Raw genomic sequence first — 15,012 nt, 5'->3', positions numbered from 1 at the left:
GGTGTGTGTCTGTGTGTGTCCTGTGATGGACTGACCCTGGTGTGAGAGTGTGTGTGTCCTGTGATGGACTGGCCCTGGCGTGTGTTTGTGTGTGTGTGTGTGTCCTGTGATGGACTGGCCCTGGTGTGAGTGTGTGTGTGTCCTGTGATGGACTGGCCCTGGTGTGAGTGTGTGTGTCTGTGTGTGTCCTGTGATGGACTGGCCCTGGTGTGAGTGTTTGTGTCTGTGTGTGTCCTGTGATGGACTGGCCCTGGTGTGAGTGTGTGTGTGTGTCTGTGTCTGTGTGTGTCCTGTGATGGACTGGCCCTGGTGTGTGTCTGTGTGTGTCCTGTGATGGACTGGCCCTGGTGTGTGTCTGTGTGTGTCCTGTGATGGACTGGCCCTGGTGTGTGTCTGTGTGTGTCCTGTGATGGACTGGCCCTGGTGTGTGTCTGTGTGTCCTGTGATGGACTGGCCCTGGTGTGTGTCTGTGTGTCCTGTGATGGACTGGCCCTGGTGTGAGTGTGTGTGTGTGTGTCCTGTGATGGACTGACGTTGCTTGACCGTTGCTTGCTGGGATAGACTCCCGCGCCCTGCGACCCCTGACTTGATTAAAGCCGTTAGAAAATGGACGAATTCCTGTCCATCTCTGTCCGTCTGTCTATAAAAAGCGCAGGTGAACAACAGCCACAGGAATCCGTCTCTCTCTGTGGCCGAGCGCAGCACTATAATTAGCTGTCCTCTGCGGCGCTCTCTCGGTCTGTCTGTGTCGTGGCTCCTGCGAGCCGGGGCGATGAGGTCCTGCATTGTTTTCCTGGATTCCCCTGGCAGAGAGATGCCCTGTTCTCCTGCCGGGTTCGAGCGCGGGGCAGGGGCCTTGTGGAGTCTCGAGTTACGCGCGCATCTGTGGCAGATTAGTCATGGCCTGCACCCTCGAACTCAGCCCCCAGCCCTCCAAATATAGTCAAGGACCTCTGATGGAACAATTGGGGATTAGGAGCTACAGAAATGGACTTGGGGAGCAGTTTCCTCATCTACAATTATAAATAGATCTTCCTGCTCTTTGCCATCTTGAACTTGGTTGACAAACGTGTTCAGTGAATAATGTTAATCGCACGTCTGGTCTCCCTCTCTGTCTGTCCAACTGTAATGTGTGGTAAAGCACAGCTCTTCCAGACAGTTACTACAGTAAATCACAGTATTGTCACAGTGTGGTAAAGCACAGCTCTTCCACACATTTACTACAGTAAATCACAGTATTGTCACTGTGTGGTACAGCACAGCTCATCCAGACATTTACTACAGTAAATCACAGTATTGTCACAGTGTAGTAGAGCACAGCTCTTCCAGACAGTTACTACAGTAAATCACAGTATTTTCACAGTGTAGTAAAGCACAGCTCTTCCAGACAGTTACTACAGTAAATCACAGTATTGTCACAGTGTAGTAGAGCACAGCTCTTCCAGACATTTACTACAGTAAATCACAGTATTGTCACAGTGTGGTAAAGCACAGCTCTTCCAGACAGTTACTACAGTAAATCACAGTATTGTCACAGTGTAGTAAAGCACAGCTCTTCCAGACAGTTACTACAGTAAATCACAGTATTGTCACAGTGTAGTAGAGCACAGCTCTTCCAGACATTTACTACAGTAAATCACAGTATTGTCACAGTGTAGTAGAGCACAGCTCTTCCAGACATTTACTACAGTAAATCACAGTATTGTCACAGTGTGGTAAAGCACAGCTCTTCCAGACAGTTACTACAGTAAATCACAGTATTGTCACAGTGTAGTAAAGCACAGCTCTTCCAGACAGTTACTACAGTAAATCACAGTATTGTCACAGTGTAGTAGAGCACAGCTCTTCCAGACATTTACTACAGTAAATCACAGTATTGTCACAGTGTAGTAGAGCACAGCTCTTCCAGACATTTGCTACAGTAAATCACAGTATTGTCACAGTGTGGTAAAGCACAGCTCTTCCAGACATTTACTACAGTAAATCACAGTATTGTCACAGTGTGGTAAAGCACAGCTCTTCCAGACAGTTACTACAGTAAATCACAGTATTGTCACTGTGTGGTACAGCACAGCTCATCCAGACAGTTACTACAGTAAATCACAGTATTGTCACAGTGTAGTAAAGCACAGCTCTTCCAGACAGTTACTACAGTAAATCACAGTATTGTCACAGTGTAGTAGAGCACAGCTCTTCCAGACATTTGCTACAGTAAATCACAGTATTGTCACAGTGTGGTAAAGCACAGCTCTTCCAGACAGTTACTACAGTAAATCACAGTATTGTCACAGTGTAGTAAAGCACAGCTCTTCCAGACAGTTACTACAGTAAATCACAGTATTGTCACAGTGTAGTAGAGCACAGCTCTTCCAGACATTTACTACAGTAAATCACAGTATTGTCACAGTGTGGTAAAGCACAGCTCTTCCAGACAGTTACTACAGTAAATCACAGTATTGTCACAGTGTAGTAAAGCACAGCTCTTCCAGACAGTTACTACAGTAAATCACAGTATTGTCACAGTGTAGTAGAGCACAGCTCTTCCAGACATTTACTACAGTAAATCACAGTATTGTCACAGTGTGGTAAAGCACAGCTCTTCCAGACATTTACTACAGTAAATCACAGTATTGTCACAGTGTGGTAAAGCACAGCTCTTCCAGACAGTTACTACAGTAAATCACAGTATTGTCACAGTGTAGTAAAGCACAGCTCTTCCAGACAGTTACTACAGTAAATCACAGTATTGTCACAGTGTGGTAAAGCACAGCTCTTCCAGACAGTTACTACAGTAAATCACAGTATTGTCACAGTGTAGTAAAGCACAGCTCTTCCAGACATTTACTACAGTAAATCACAGTATTGTCACAGTGTGGTAAAGCACAGCTCTTCCACACATTTACTACAGTAAATCACAGGAAGGCAGTGTTGATCTTGAGGCTGTTGAGCTTGAGGCAGGGAGGCTGTGCTGAGCTTGAGGTAGAGGCAGTGTTGTGTTTGAGGCAGGGAGGCAGTGTTGAGCTTGAGACAGGGTTGTGTTTGAGGCAGAGGCAGTGTTGAGCTTGAGGCAGAGGCAGGGTTGTGTTTGAGGCAGGAGGCTGTGCTGAGGTTGGGGCAGGGGCAGGGTTGTGTTTGAGGCAGGGAGGCAGTGTTGAGCTTGAGACAGGGTTGTGTTTGAGGCAGAGGCAGTGTTGAGCTTGAGTCAGAGGCAGGGTTGTGTTTGAGGCAGGAGGCTGTGCTGAGCTTGGGGCAGGGGCAGGGTTATGTTTGAAGCAGGGAGGCAGGGTTGAGCTTGAGGCAGGGTTGTGTTTGAAACAGGAGGCAGTGTTGAGCTTGAAGTAGAGGCAGGGTTGTGTTTGAGGCAGGGAGGCAGTGTTGAGCTTGAGGCAGAGGCAGGGTTGTGTTTGAGGCAGGGAGGCTGTGCTGAGCTTGGGGCAGGGGCAGGGTTGTGTTTGAGGCAGGGAGGCAGGGTTGTGTTTGAGGCAGGGAGGCAGGAGTTGTGGGAGGAGCTGGCTCTCCTGGTGACTGGGCGAGAGGAGAGCTGAGCTGTCCTGCTCAGGTGGAGACGGGGTGAGGAAGTGACAGTGCTGCTGGGCGAGAGGAGAGCCGAGCTGTCCTGCTCAGGTGGAGACGGGGTGAGGAAGTGACAGTGCTGCTGGGCGAGAGGAGAGCCGAGCTGTCCTGCTCAGGTGGAGACGGGGTGAGGAAGGGACAGTGCCCCTGGGCGAGAGGAGAGCCGAGCTGTCCTGCTCAGGTGGAGACGGGGTGAGGAAGGGACAGTGCCCCTGGGCGAGAGGAGAGCCGAGCTGTCCTGCTCAGGTGGAGACGGGGTGAGGAAGGGACAGTGCCGCTGGGCGAGAGGAGAGCCGAGCTGTCCTGCTCAGGTGGAGACGGGGTGAGGAAGGGACAGTGCCCCTGGGCGAGAGGAGAGCCGAGCTGTCCTGCTCAGGTGGAGACGGGGTGAGGAAGGGACAGTGCCCCTGGGCGAGAGGAGAGCCGAGCTGTCCTGCTCAGGTGGAGACGGGGTGAGGAAGGGACAGTGCCCCTGGGCGAGAGGAGAGCCGAGCTGTCCTGCTCAGGTGGAGACGGGGTGAGGAAGTGACAGTGCTGCTGGGCGAGAGGAGAGCCGAGCTGTCCTGCTCAGGTGGAGACGGGGTGAGGAAGGGACAGTGCTGCTGAAGGCTGGAGTTACAGCTGCTGAGGCAGAGGCAGCTCGGACCTCCCAGGAATGACAAGCTCTGTGTGTGTGTGTGTTTGTGTGTGTGTGTGTGTGTGTGTGTGTGTGTGTGTGTGTGTGTGTGTGTGTGTGTGTGTGTGTGTGTGTGTGCAGTGCACCCCACTCTCAACACACTGCATCCCTCTGTCTGTCTGTCTGCACACTGCATCCCACTGTCGTCTGTCTGTCTGACAGCACTCTGCACCCCACTGTCTGTCTGTCTGTCTGTCTGTCTGTCTGTCTGTCTGTCTGTCTGTCTGTCTGTCTGTCTGTCTGTCTGTCTGTCTGTCTGTCTGTCAGCACTCTGCACCCCACTGTCTGTCTCAGTCTGTCTCAGCAAGAAATGGGCACAAAGGATCCCACACAGTCCTCTGTTTCCTGTGCTCACTCACTGGCTCTTATTTTTTTAAGTTTCAGGCTGAAGCCATGTCTGATGTTGAAGAGGAATATGAGTGAGTTTGAAAGCTCTTCACTTGTTTTTACTCTTTTAAAAATCTGTTCTTGTTAACTTGTTTAAAACTTAAAATAGTTTTCACAAGTTTCCAGTTAAACCCACTCTTCCAGTGCTTTTGAGCAGAATTAGGTAGGGTTATCCACCCTGCTGTACAGGACAGCTCTCTCTAGTGTTTCAGCACCAGACTGTACAGGACAGCTCTCTCTAGTGTTTCAGCACCAGACTGTACAGGACAGCTCTCTCCAGTGTTTCAGCACTGCTCTGTACAGGACAGCTCTCTCTAGTGTTTCAGCACCAGTCTGTACAGGACAGCTCTCTCTAGTGTTTCAGCACCAGACTGTACAGGACAGCTCCCTCTAGTGTTTCAGCACCAGTCTGTACAGGACAGCTCCCTGTAGTGTTTCAGCACCAGTCTGTACAGGACAGCTCCCTCTAGTGTTTCAGCACCAGTCTGTACAGGACAGGTCCCTCTAGTGTTTCAGCACCAGACCGTACAGGACAGCTCCCTCTAGTGTTTCAGCACCAGACTGTACAGGACAGCTCTCCCTAGTGTTTCAGCACTGCTCTGTACAGGACAGCTCTCTATAGTGTTTCAGCACCAGACTGTACAGGACAGCTCCCTCTAGTGTTTCAGCACCAGTCTGTACAGGACAGCTCCATCTAGTGTTTCAGCACCAGTCTGTACAGGACAGCTCTCTCTAGTGTTTCAGCACCAGACTGTACAGTCTAGAGTCTCCCTCTAGTGTTTCAGCACCAGACTGTACAGGACAGGTCCCTCTAGTGTTTCAGCACTGCTCTGTACAGGACAGCTCCCTCTAGTGTTTCAGCACCAGACTGTACAGGACAGGTCCCTCTAGTGTTTCAGCACTGCTCTGTACAGGACAGCTCCCTCTAGTGTTTCAGCACCAGTCTGTACAGGACAGCTCTCTCTAGTGTTTCAGCACTGCTCTGTACAGGACAGCTCTCTCTAGTGTTTCAGCACCAGTCTGTACAGGACAGCTCTCTCTAGTGTTTCAGCACTGCTCTGTACAGGACAGCTCTCTCTAGTGTTTCAGCACCAGTCTGTACAGGACAGCTCTCTCTAGTGTTTCAGCACCAGTCTGTACAGGACAGCTCTCTCTAGTGTTTCAGCACCAGACTGTACAGGACAGCTCCCTCTAGTGTTTCAGCACCAGTCTGTACAGGACAGCTCCCTGTAGTGTTTCAGCACCAGTCTGTACAGGACAGCTCTCTCTAGTGTTTCAGCACCAGTCTGTACAGGACAGCTCCCTGTAGTGTTTCAGCACCAGTCTGTACAGGACAGCTCCCTCCTGTTCCTGCTGCTATTGGTGTTGTGGGGACTTGTGTGTTAATTCCTTTCTGTCTTTCCTCTGTCTTGCCCCGTCTCCTGTTCGGCAGGGAGCAGCTGGAGGGTAAGTGACCTCTGTGAAAACTCTTTCCTGATTTTTCACCTCGTACTCCCTCCTCCTCTTCCTCAACGTCCTCACTCTCTCACTCCTCCCTCTTGTCTCTGTGCAGAAGAAGTTGAGGAGGAAGTGGCCCACGAAGTAGGAGGAGGTATGACGCCCCTCTCCTCTGCCCACTCATCTCCCTCTCGCCTCTTCCTGCCTCCTGCCTGATGACATTTGTCTGTGGTCCTTAACACGCGTGCACGCACAATCACACCCACACACAATCGCACACTCACACATTCACAAAGGCACAAATGCATGCGAGCATAAACGCACAAACACCCACGCACAATCGCACACGCACACTCACACATTCACAAAGGCACAAATGCATGCGAGCATAAACGCACAAACACCCACGCACAATCGCACACGCACACGAACACTCACGCATTCACGAAGGCACAAATGCATGCGAGCAGAAACGCACAAACACACACACACACACGTACACACACACTCACAACAGTACACATGCACGCAATCTTAAACACGCAGACACTCGCACCATCACGGAAACGCACATGCACGTAAGCATCAGCGCGCAAACCGTACAAACACACATATGCCAACGCACGCACACGTTCGCACAGCTTTGACGTGCAGCCTAACTCAGCCTTGTCTGTCTCCCCCTGGCTCGTGCCCTGCTCCTGGCTGCTGCACTGCTGGCCCTGGGCGCGCAGATCACCCGGGAGACTACACTGAGTACCAAGGTAGACGGGCCTGTTTATTCTGCGCGTACACCGCGGTCGTGACGAGGAGAGTTCACAGGGGACTCGTGGATGGCTGCGCGCTTCTGCGCAGGGTGGCCTGAGAACTACATTTCCCACAATCCTCGCCGCGGCCGCAGTGTGATGGCGAATGGCAGCTGCGCCCCCGTGCACCGTGGAGAATGCTGTTTTCCGCCGCCTGAGTTCCTCTGGTTGTCTTGTCGCCGAACCCGCCATTATCCCTCAGTGGTCGATTGCTCATCTGCCTCCCTCCTCTCTTTTCTCCCGCAAACGTGACCTTCCTCCTCCGCCGCGGACCTCCGCGATCCCTCCTCGCCCTCGCCTTCCTGCCCCCAGAGCAGGAGCCCCATGAGGAAGGTGAGGACGAGCCGGCGGGCTGCCTGGGTCAGGGGCTGGACCTCCTGCTGCTCCAGGGTCCGGTTTCTCTCATACGGACCCGGGAGCCGCTCCAGGGTCCGGTTTCTCTCATTCCGACCCGGGAGCCGTTCCAGGGTCCGGTTTCTCTCATACGGACCCGGGAGCCGCTCCAGGGTCCGGTTTCTCTCATACCGACCCGGGAGCCGCTCCAGGGTCCGGTTTCTCTCATACCGACCCGGGAGCCGCTCCAGGGTCCGGTTTCTCTCATGCCGACCCGGGAGCCGCTCCAGGGTCCGGTTTCTCTCATGCCGACCCGGGAGCCGCTCCAGGGTCCGGTTTCTCTCATACCGACCCGTGTTCAGGGTGGATCCGGACCAGTTCCAGTCCGACTGTTCCTTCTCCTGGGTCCAGCTGTAGGAACACGGAGGTGCCCAGTCCTGAGCAGGGGGTGTAGCCAGAGTGGGGAGACCCCTAAATATGGCTTTGTCACCCCATTTTAGGTGTGACCCTAAAAAAAAAACCAACTGAAAAGGTGAAAGTAGGAAACAGTCCAGCGCGTCTGCAGTGGTGTTGGAGAGGGTGGTGACGTGGAGCCCTATGGGCACCAGGATCGTGCCATCATGCGAATCCGGGGTTTGTTTAAGAAGCTCTCGAGGTGTGACACAGTTTAAGGGAGAAATAAGGGGGTCTGAGCCGCCTGGCCCGCGCCTCGCGCGAGTCCGTCCCCGTTTAGTCTCCCCTCTGCCCCCCCCGAGTACAACATCCTGGCTGCATCCCCCAGTCCTGGGGAGCCCCACAGGACCGGGGGTCTCTGTCTCTGTGTCCTGGGGATGTCTCCCGTGAAGCTGGTGAAGGGCTCAGCCCCTCCGGGACGCAGGCGCCCTCAGCCGCAGCTCGTGAGGTTGGGGGGGGGGGCGCTAAGGCCAGTCACGGCTCTTCTGCCCCGAGGGGGTCTCAGGCCGCTGCTGGACACTGCGGGACACGCGGTCCAGTTCTCCTGAGTGCCCGCGAGAGGACACGCCTGCCCCTGCTGAGCAGACGTGCTGCACGTGGGTTAAGGCAGCTCTCTGAGGGCGGACCGGTAGCTGGGGCTACAATAACGCCCCCGCGTCCTGCCCAGAGCACGAGCGCTGCGGCCTCCGAGGTTTCTGCTGCCGTTTCTCCTGTTTTTCACATGAACTGATTGTAGTAACGAACACCCGCGAGGGCTGGTGAAGAGCGCCCCCTACAGGCAGGGCTGCAGTCCTGTCCCTGTACTGGTCACCTCCATCACAGCTGCTAATAATTGCTCTTTCATGCTCTCACGGGAATGCTAACAAAACTCTCTCTCTCTCCTCCCTCCTCTCTGTCCCCTCTCTCCCCTCTCTCGCTCCTCTCTCTCCCCTCTCTCTCTCTGTCCTCACTCTCTCCTCTCCCCTCTCTCCTTTCTCTCTTGCTCCTCTCTCCTCTCTGTCCCCTCTCTCCCCTCTCTCCTCTCTGTCCTCCCTCTCCCCTCTCCCCTCTCCCCTCTCTCTCTTGCTCCTCGCTCCCCTCTCTCCTCTCTCCTCTCTCCTCTCTCCTCTCTCCTCTCTCCCCTCTCCTCTCTCCTCTCTCCTCTCCCCTCTCCCCTCTCTCCTCTCCCCCTCTCCCCTCTCTCCCCCTCTCACTGGGCATTCCTGCCACCTGCTCCTGGTCAGAAGAAGAGCGCCCCAGACCCAGGTACCTGGTGCTCCTCTCTGATGGGAGGGGTTCGGAGACAGTGGGGGGGGCGGGTCCCAGCAGACCGAGGATCAGTGGGGGTTAACGGGGGTGATGTAGCTCTGGCAGGTACAAGAGGGAAGACAGGCTCTCAATCTGTACAGTGTATCTAGTCTCACTGGCCACTGAGAACTGGGAAGGAGGAGTGAAATAGCAGCTCCAGAGTCCCTCTGTACAGGTGTGAGTGAGTGTGTGTGAGAGTGAGTGAGTGTGTGAGTGTCAGTCTCTGTACAGGTGTGTGTGTCGGTCTCTGTACAGGTGTGTGTGTCGGTCTCTGTACAGGTGTGTGAGTGTCGGTCTCTGTACAGGTGTGTGAGTGTCGGTCTCTGTACAGGTGTGTGAGTGTCAATCTCTGTACAGGTGTGAGTGTCGGTCTCTGTACAGGTGTGTGTGTGAGTGTCAGTCTCTGTACAGGTGTGTGTGTGTGAGTGTCGGTCTCTGTACAGGCGTGTGTGTGTGTCGGTCTCTGTACAGGTGTGTGAGTGTCAGTCTCTGTATAGGACCTCGACAGGTGTATCAATGTGAGGGCCTCACCCGGCCTCACCTGTCTCCTGTCTCCTGTCTCCCCTGTTCCCAGACCGGTGGTCCCTCAGCTTGCCGCACCGAAAATCCCGGAGGGGGAGAGAGTCGACTTCGATGTGAGTGCCCCCTGACCTCGCCGGCGCCCCCTGTCCGCAACACGGGGCGTTTCGGGTGTTTCGCCACCCTGCCCGTCACGGTTACAGTGCGATTCACACACCTGAATTAAGATCAGATCACTTCACTGGTCAGATACAGTGTCTTGCATGAGGAATGTGTCTTCTCTCAGACCCCAGCTCGCTCTCCATGAGACACACACACAGGGAGAGAAGCTGGGGGTCAGAGTGCAGGGTCAGCCATTTATACAGCACCCCTGGAGCAGCTGGGGTTCAGGGCCTTGCTCAGGGGCCCAACAGAGTAGGATTCCTCTGCTGGCCGCGGGATTTGAACCGGCAACCTTCCAGCCACAGGCGCAGGTCCTGAGCCACAGAGCCACCCCACCGACCCAGTGGACAGTATTAATGTACAATACTACCCAGTGTCCACAGTGTCTGTCCCCTGCCCCCCTCAGGACATCCACCGCAAGCGCATGGAGAAGGACCTGCTGGAGCTGCAGACGCTGATCGACGTGCACTTCGAGCACAGGAAGAAGGAGGAAGAGGAGCTCATCGGGCTGAAGGAGAGGATTGTGAGTCACAGGGGGAGAGGAGAGAGGATGGGTGAGAGAGGAGGAACAGGAGCACAGGAGGATGGGAGGGAGAGGAGTGAGGATTGGAGTGCATGAAGAACAGAGAGAGAGGAGTGGGGACGGGAGCGCAGGAGGAACAGGAGAGAGAGGAGTGGGGACAGGAGCACAGGAGGAACAGGAGAGAGAGAGGAGTGGGGACAGGAGTGCAGGAAGAACAGGAGAGAGAGAGGAGTGGGGACGGGACACCAGGAGGAACAGGAGAGAGAGAGGAGTGGGGATGGGAGCGCAGGAGGAACAGGAGAGAGAGGAGTGGGGACAGGAGCACAGGAGGAACAGGAGAGAGAGAGAGGAGTGGGGACGGGAGCGCTCACCAGCCTGCCTTTGTCTCCTGCAGGAGCGGCGCCGAGCGGATAGAGCCGAGCAGCAGAGGTCCCGGGCGGAGAAGGAGAAGGAGAGACAGAACCGGCTGGCGGTGAGGCCCCGCGCGGCCCGGCCCGACCCGACCCAGTGAGCCTGCGGCGCCGGGGCACACGAGCGCTAACCAATCCCCCCCCCCTCCCCCCAGGAGGAGCGCCACAGGAAGGAGGAGGAGGAGGCCAAGAAGAGGGCAGAGGACGACGCTAAGAAGAAGAAGGTTCTGTCCAACATCGGAGTGCACTTCGGGGGCTACCTGGCCAAGGTATAGCTGAGAGTCCAGCCAGGGTGTCTGTATGAACCCCTCTCTCTCTCAGTGCAGTGTTAATGTACTGGAGTGTCCAGTCAGTGTGTCTGTATGAACCCCTCTCTCTCAGTGCAGTGTTCATGTACTGGAGTGTCCAGTCAGTGTGTCTGTATTAACCCCTCTCTCTCAGTGCAGTGTTCATGTACTGGAGTGTCCAGTCAGTGTGTCTGTATGAACCCCTCTCTCTCAGTGCAGTGTTCATGTACTGGAGTGTCCAGTCAGTGTGTGTGTATTAACCCCTCTCTCTCAGTGCAGTGTTCATGTACTGGAGTGTCCAGTCAGTGTGTCTGTATGAACCCCTCTCTCTCAGTGCAGTGTTCATGTACTGGAGTGTCCAGTCAGTGTGTGTGTATTAACCCCTCTCTCTCTCAGTGCAGTGTTAATGTACTGGAGTGTCCAGTCAGTGTGTCTGTATTAACCCCTCTCTCTCAGTGCAGTGTTCATGTACTGGAGTGTCCAGTCAGTGTGTGTGTATTAACCCCTCTCTCTCAGTGCAGTGTTCATGTACTGGAGTGTCCAGTCAGTGTGTCTGTATTAACCCCTCTCTCTCTCAGTGCAGTGTTCATGTACTGGAGTGTCCAGTCAGTGTGTGTGTATTAACCCCTCTCTCTCTCTCTCTCTCTGTCTCTCTCTCTCTCTCTCTCTCTCTCAGGCGGAACAGCGCCGTGGGAAGAGACAGACTGGTAGAGAGATTAAGAAGACGACTCTGGCTGAGAGACGGAAACCACTGAACACTGAGAACTTGAGGGATGAAGGACTGAAGTGAGACAGCAGACTGGACAGAGGGGAGTGGACAATGAGAGATACTGGGCAGAGGAGAGTGGGACAGAGAGAGAGACTGGACAGAGGGGAGTGGACAGAGAGAGAGACTGGACAGAGATAGGGAGTGGACAGTGAGAGAGACTGGACAGAGGGGAGTGGGACAGAGGGGAGTGGGACTGGACAGAGGGGAGTTGGACAGAGAGAGAGACTGGACAGAGGGGAGTGGGACAGAGAGAGAGAGACTGGACAGAGGGGAGTGGGACTGGACAGAGGGGAGTGGGACAGAGAGAGAGACTGGACAGTCTCTCTCTCAATAATGCTCCAGCCGCCTACAGTATATGTCAATATTTTATAATATGTCTTTGTTGTAAATGTCTGTAACATGTCTGTAGATTTTATTTTACTTCTATTTTTTGTTTTGTTCTATGTTAATTTTATTATTTTTATTTGCTTTGGCAACACTGATTGTACCTATCGGTCATGCTAATAAAGCACCTTGAACTGAACTGAACTGAACTGACTGGACAGAGGGGAGTGGGACAGAGAGAGAGAGAGACTGGACAGGGGGATGTGGGACAGTGGTGAGAGTTGGAGAAGAATGGGTAACAGTGTGAAGGACTGGGGGAAGGAAGTGTACTTCTGACATATTGATCTCTGTGTCCACTGTTCTCAAGTGTCTCTCTCATCCACAGAGAAAAAGCAAAAGAGATGTGGAACTGGATCTACGAGCTGGAATCAGAGAAGTTTGACCTGACGGAGCAGATGAGACGACAGAAATACGAGGTTAGTCTCTCTCAGGGCAGTGTTCATGTACTGGAGTGTCCAGTCAGTGTGTCTGTATTAACCCCTCTCTATCTCAGTGCAGTGTTAATGTACTGGAGTGTCCAGTCAGTGTGTCTGTATGAACCCCTCTCTCTCAGTGCAGTGTTAATGTACTGGAGTGTCCAGTCGGTGTGTCTGTATGAACCCCTCTCTCTCAGTGCAGTGTTCATGTACTGGAGTGTCCAGTCAGTGTGTCTGTATTAACCCCTCTCTCTCTCAGTGCAGTGTTCATGTACTGGAGTGTCCAGTCAGTGTGTCTGTATTAACCCCTCTCTCTCTCTCAGTGCAGTGTTCATGTACTGGAGTGTCCAGTCAGTGTGTCTGTATGAACCCCTCTCTCTCAGTGCAGTGTTCATGTACTGGAGTGTCCAGTCAGTGTGTCTGTATGAACCCCTCTCTCTCTCAGTGCAGTGTTAATGTACTGGAGTGTCCAGTCAGTGTGTCTGTATTAACCCCTCTCTCTCTCAGTGCAGTGTTCATGTACTGGAGTGTCCAGTCAGTGTGTCTGTATGAACCCCTCTCTCTCTCAGTGCAGTGTTAATGTACTGGAGTGTCCAGTCAGTGTGTGTGTATTAACCCCTCTCTCTCTCTCAGTGCAGTGTTCATGTACTGGAGTGTCCAGTCAGTGTGTCTGTATGAACCCCTCTCTCTCTCAGTGCAGTGTTCATGTACTGGAGTGTCCAGTCAGTGTGTCTGTATTAACCCCTCTCTCTCTCAGTGCAGTGTTAATGTGCTGGAGTGTCCAGTCAGTGTGTGTGTATTAACCCCTCTCTCTCTCAGTGCAGTGTTAATGTACTGGAGTGTCCAGTCAGTGTGTCTGTATGAACCCCTCTCTCTCTCAGTGCAGTGTTCATGTACTGGAGTGTCCAGTCAGTGTGTGTGTATTAACCCCTCTCTCTCTCAGTGCAGTGTTCATGTACTGGAGTGTCCAGTCAGTGTGTGTGTATTAACCCCTCTCTCTCTCAGTGCAGTGTTAATGTACTGGAGTGTCCAGTCAGTGTGTCTGTATGAACCCCTCTCTCTCTCTCTCAGTGCAGTGTTCATGTACTGGAGTGTCCAGTCAGTGTGTCTGTATGAACCCCTCTCTCTCAGTGCAGTGTTAATGTACTGGAGTGTCCAGTCAGTGTGTCTGTATGAACCCCTCTCTCTCTCAGTGCAGTGTTCATGTACTGGAGTGTCCAGTCAGTGTGTCTGTATGAACCCCTCTCTCTCTCAGTGCAGTGTTAATGTACTGGAGTGTCCAGTCAGTGTGTGTGTATTAACCCCTCTCTCTCTCAGTGCAGTGTTAATGTACTGGAGTGTCCAGTCAGCGTGTCTGTATTAACCCCTCTCTCTCTCAGTGCAGTGTTAATGTACTGGAGTGTCCAGTCAGTGTGTCTGTATGGACCCCTCTCTCTCTCAGTGCAGTGTTCATGTACTGGAGTGTCCAGTCAGTGTGTCTGTATGAACCCCTCTCTCTCTCAGTGCAGTGTTAATGTACTGGAGTGTCCAGTCAGTGTGTGTGTATTAACCCCTCTCTCTCTCAGTGCAGTGTTAATGTACTGGAGTGTCCAGTCAGTGTGTCTGTATTAACCCCTCTCTCTCAGTGCAGTGTTCATGTACTGGAGTGTCCAGTCAGTGTGTCTGTATTAACCCCTCTCTCTCTCAGTGCAGTGTTCATGTACTGGAGTGTCCAGGAAGTAACTGTATTCTCTTTTACTCTTTGCAGATCAATGTGCTCCTGAATAGAATTACCCACGCCCAGAAATTGTGAGTATAGTCTCCACACGACTGATACACTACTGTATGATTCTGTATCAGACAGTGGTGGGTGTATTGATTCTGTATCAGACACAGTGGTGTATTGATTCTGTATCAGACAGTGGTGGGTGTATTGATTCTGTATCAGACACAGTGGTGGGTGTATTGATTCTGTATCAGACACAGTGGTGTATTGATTCTGTATCAGACACAGTGGTGGGTGTATTGATTCTGTATCAGAGATATTGGTGGGTGTATTGACACTGTATCAGACACAGTGGTGGGTGTATTGATTCTGTATCAGACAGTGGTGGGTGTATTGATTCTGTATCAGACACAGTGGTGGGTGTATTGATTCTGTATCAGACAGTGGTGGGTGTATTGATTCTGTATCAGACACAGTGGTGGGTGTATTGATTCTGTATCAGACACAGTGGTGTATTGATTCTGTATCAGAGAGAGTGGTGGGTGTATTGATTCTGTATCAGACAGTGGTGGGCGTACAGAAGCCCCTCTCTGCTGCTCCAGTATTGCTCTCTCATGCGTTCTCGTCTCCTCCCCCCCCCCTCGCCGGCCGCCTGTCGGGGAGCAGCAAGAAGGGCGCTGGGAAGGGCAAGGTGGGCGGCCGCTGGAAGTAGAGGAAGACCCTCCTACCCTCCCCGGGGAAGATGGGACACCGCCGCTCTGGGCGCGGAGGGCCCCTGCTCCCCCTGTAACCCTCATGTCCGCTCTTCCGCATTAAACTCCGTCATCCTCACGCCCGCGTCTCCCTGGCCTGTATCTGCCGCCCACGGCGCCGGGTTCGAGGAGCACG

At 53.2% G+C, this 15,012-nt stretch overlaps 1 protein-coding gene across 4 annotated transcripts; it reads left to right on the top strand.

Annotated features, from left to right (window-relative positions):
* The first annotated feature begins 6,188 nt into the window (after window positions 1–6,188).
* Window positions 6,189–14,955, top strand: tnnt1 (troponin T type 1 (skeletal, slow)). Of its 4 annotated transcripts, none has more exons than XM_088646396.1 (12): window positions 6,189–6,227; window positions 6,805–6,834; window positions 7,189–7,209; window positions 8,889–8,907; window positions 9,524–9,584; window positions 10,037–10,153; window positions 10,548–10,625; window positions 10,719–10,832; window positions 11,527–11,636; window positions 12,329–12,419; window positions 14,167–14,207; window positions 14,791–14,955. In XM_088646396.1, the coding sequence occupies exons 6-12, from the start codon at window positions 10,055–10,057 to the stop codon at window positions 14,834–14,836; spliced, it is 579 nt and encodes a 192-aa protein (XP_088502522.1). In that variant the 5' UTR covers window positions 6,189–6,227; window positions 6,805–6,834; window positions 7,189–7,209; window positions 8,889–8,907; window positions 9,524–9,584; window positions 10,037–10,054; the 3' UTR covers window positions 14,837–14,955. The 4 variants fall into 4 exon arrangements, with proteins under 4 accessions (XP_088502522.1, XP_088502524.1, XP_088502523.1 ...); XM_088646399.1 differs by having other exon boundaries at window positions 6,192–6,227; window positions 8,886–8,907; XM_088646398.1 differs by lacking the exon at window positions 6,805–6,834.
* The last annotated feature ends 57 nt before the right edge of the window (window positions 14,956–15,012 follow it).

Source organism: Lepisosteus platostomus, chromosome 9, assembly GCF_059453375.1.
Source record: "Lepisosteus platostomus isolate fLepPlt1 chromosome 9, fLepPlt1.hap1, whole genome shotgun sequence".
Taxonomy (NCBI): Eukaryota; Metazoa; Chordata; class Actinopteri; order Semionotiformes; family Lepisosteidae; genus Lepisosteus; species Lepisosteus platostomus.
This window is presented reverse-complemented; position numbering and strand designations above follow the sequence as displayed.

Coding starts and splice junctions, on each gene's coding strand:
- tnnt1 (XM_088646398.1), top strand. CDS start 10,055: ATGGAGAAGGACCTGCTGGAGCTGCAGACGCTGATCGACGTGCACTTC. Junction 10,626..10,718: donor AGAGACAGAACCGGCTGGCG/GTGAGGCCCCGC, acceptor CCCTCCCCCCAG/GAGGAGCGCCACAGGAAGGA. Junction 10,833..11,526: donor TCGGGGGCTACCTGGCCAAG/GTATAGCTGAGA, acceptor TCTCTCTCTCAG/GCGGAACAGCGCCGTGGGAA.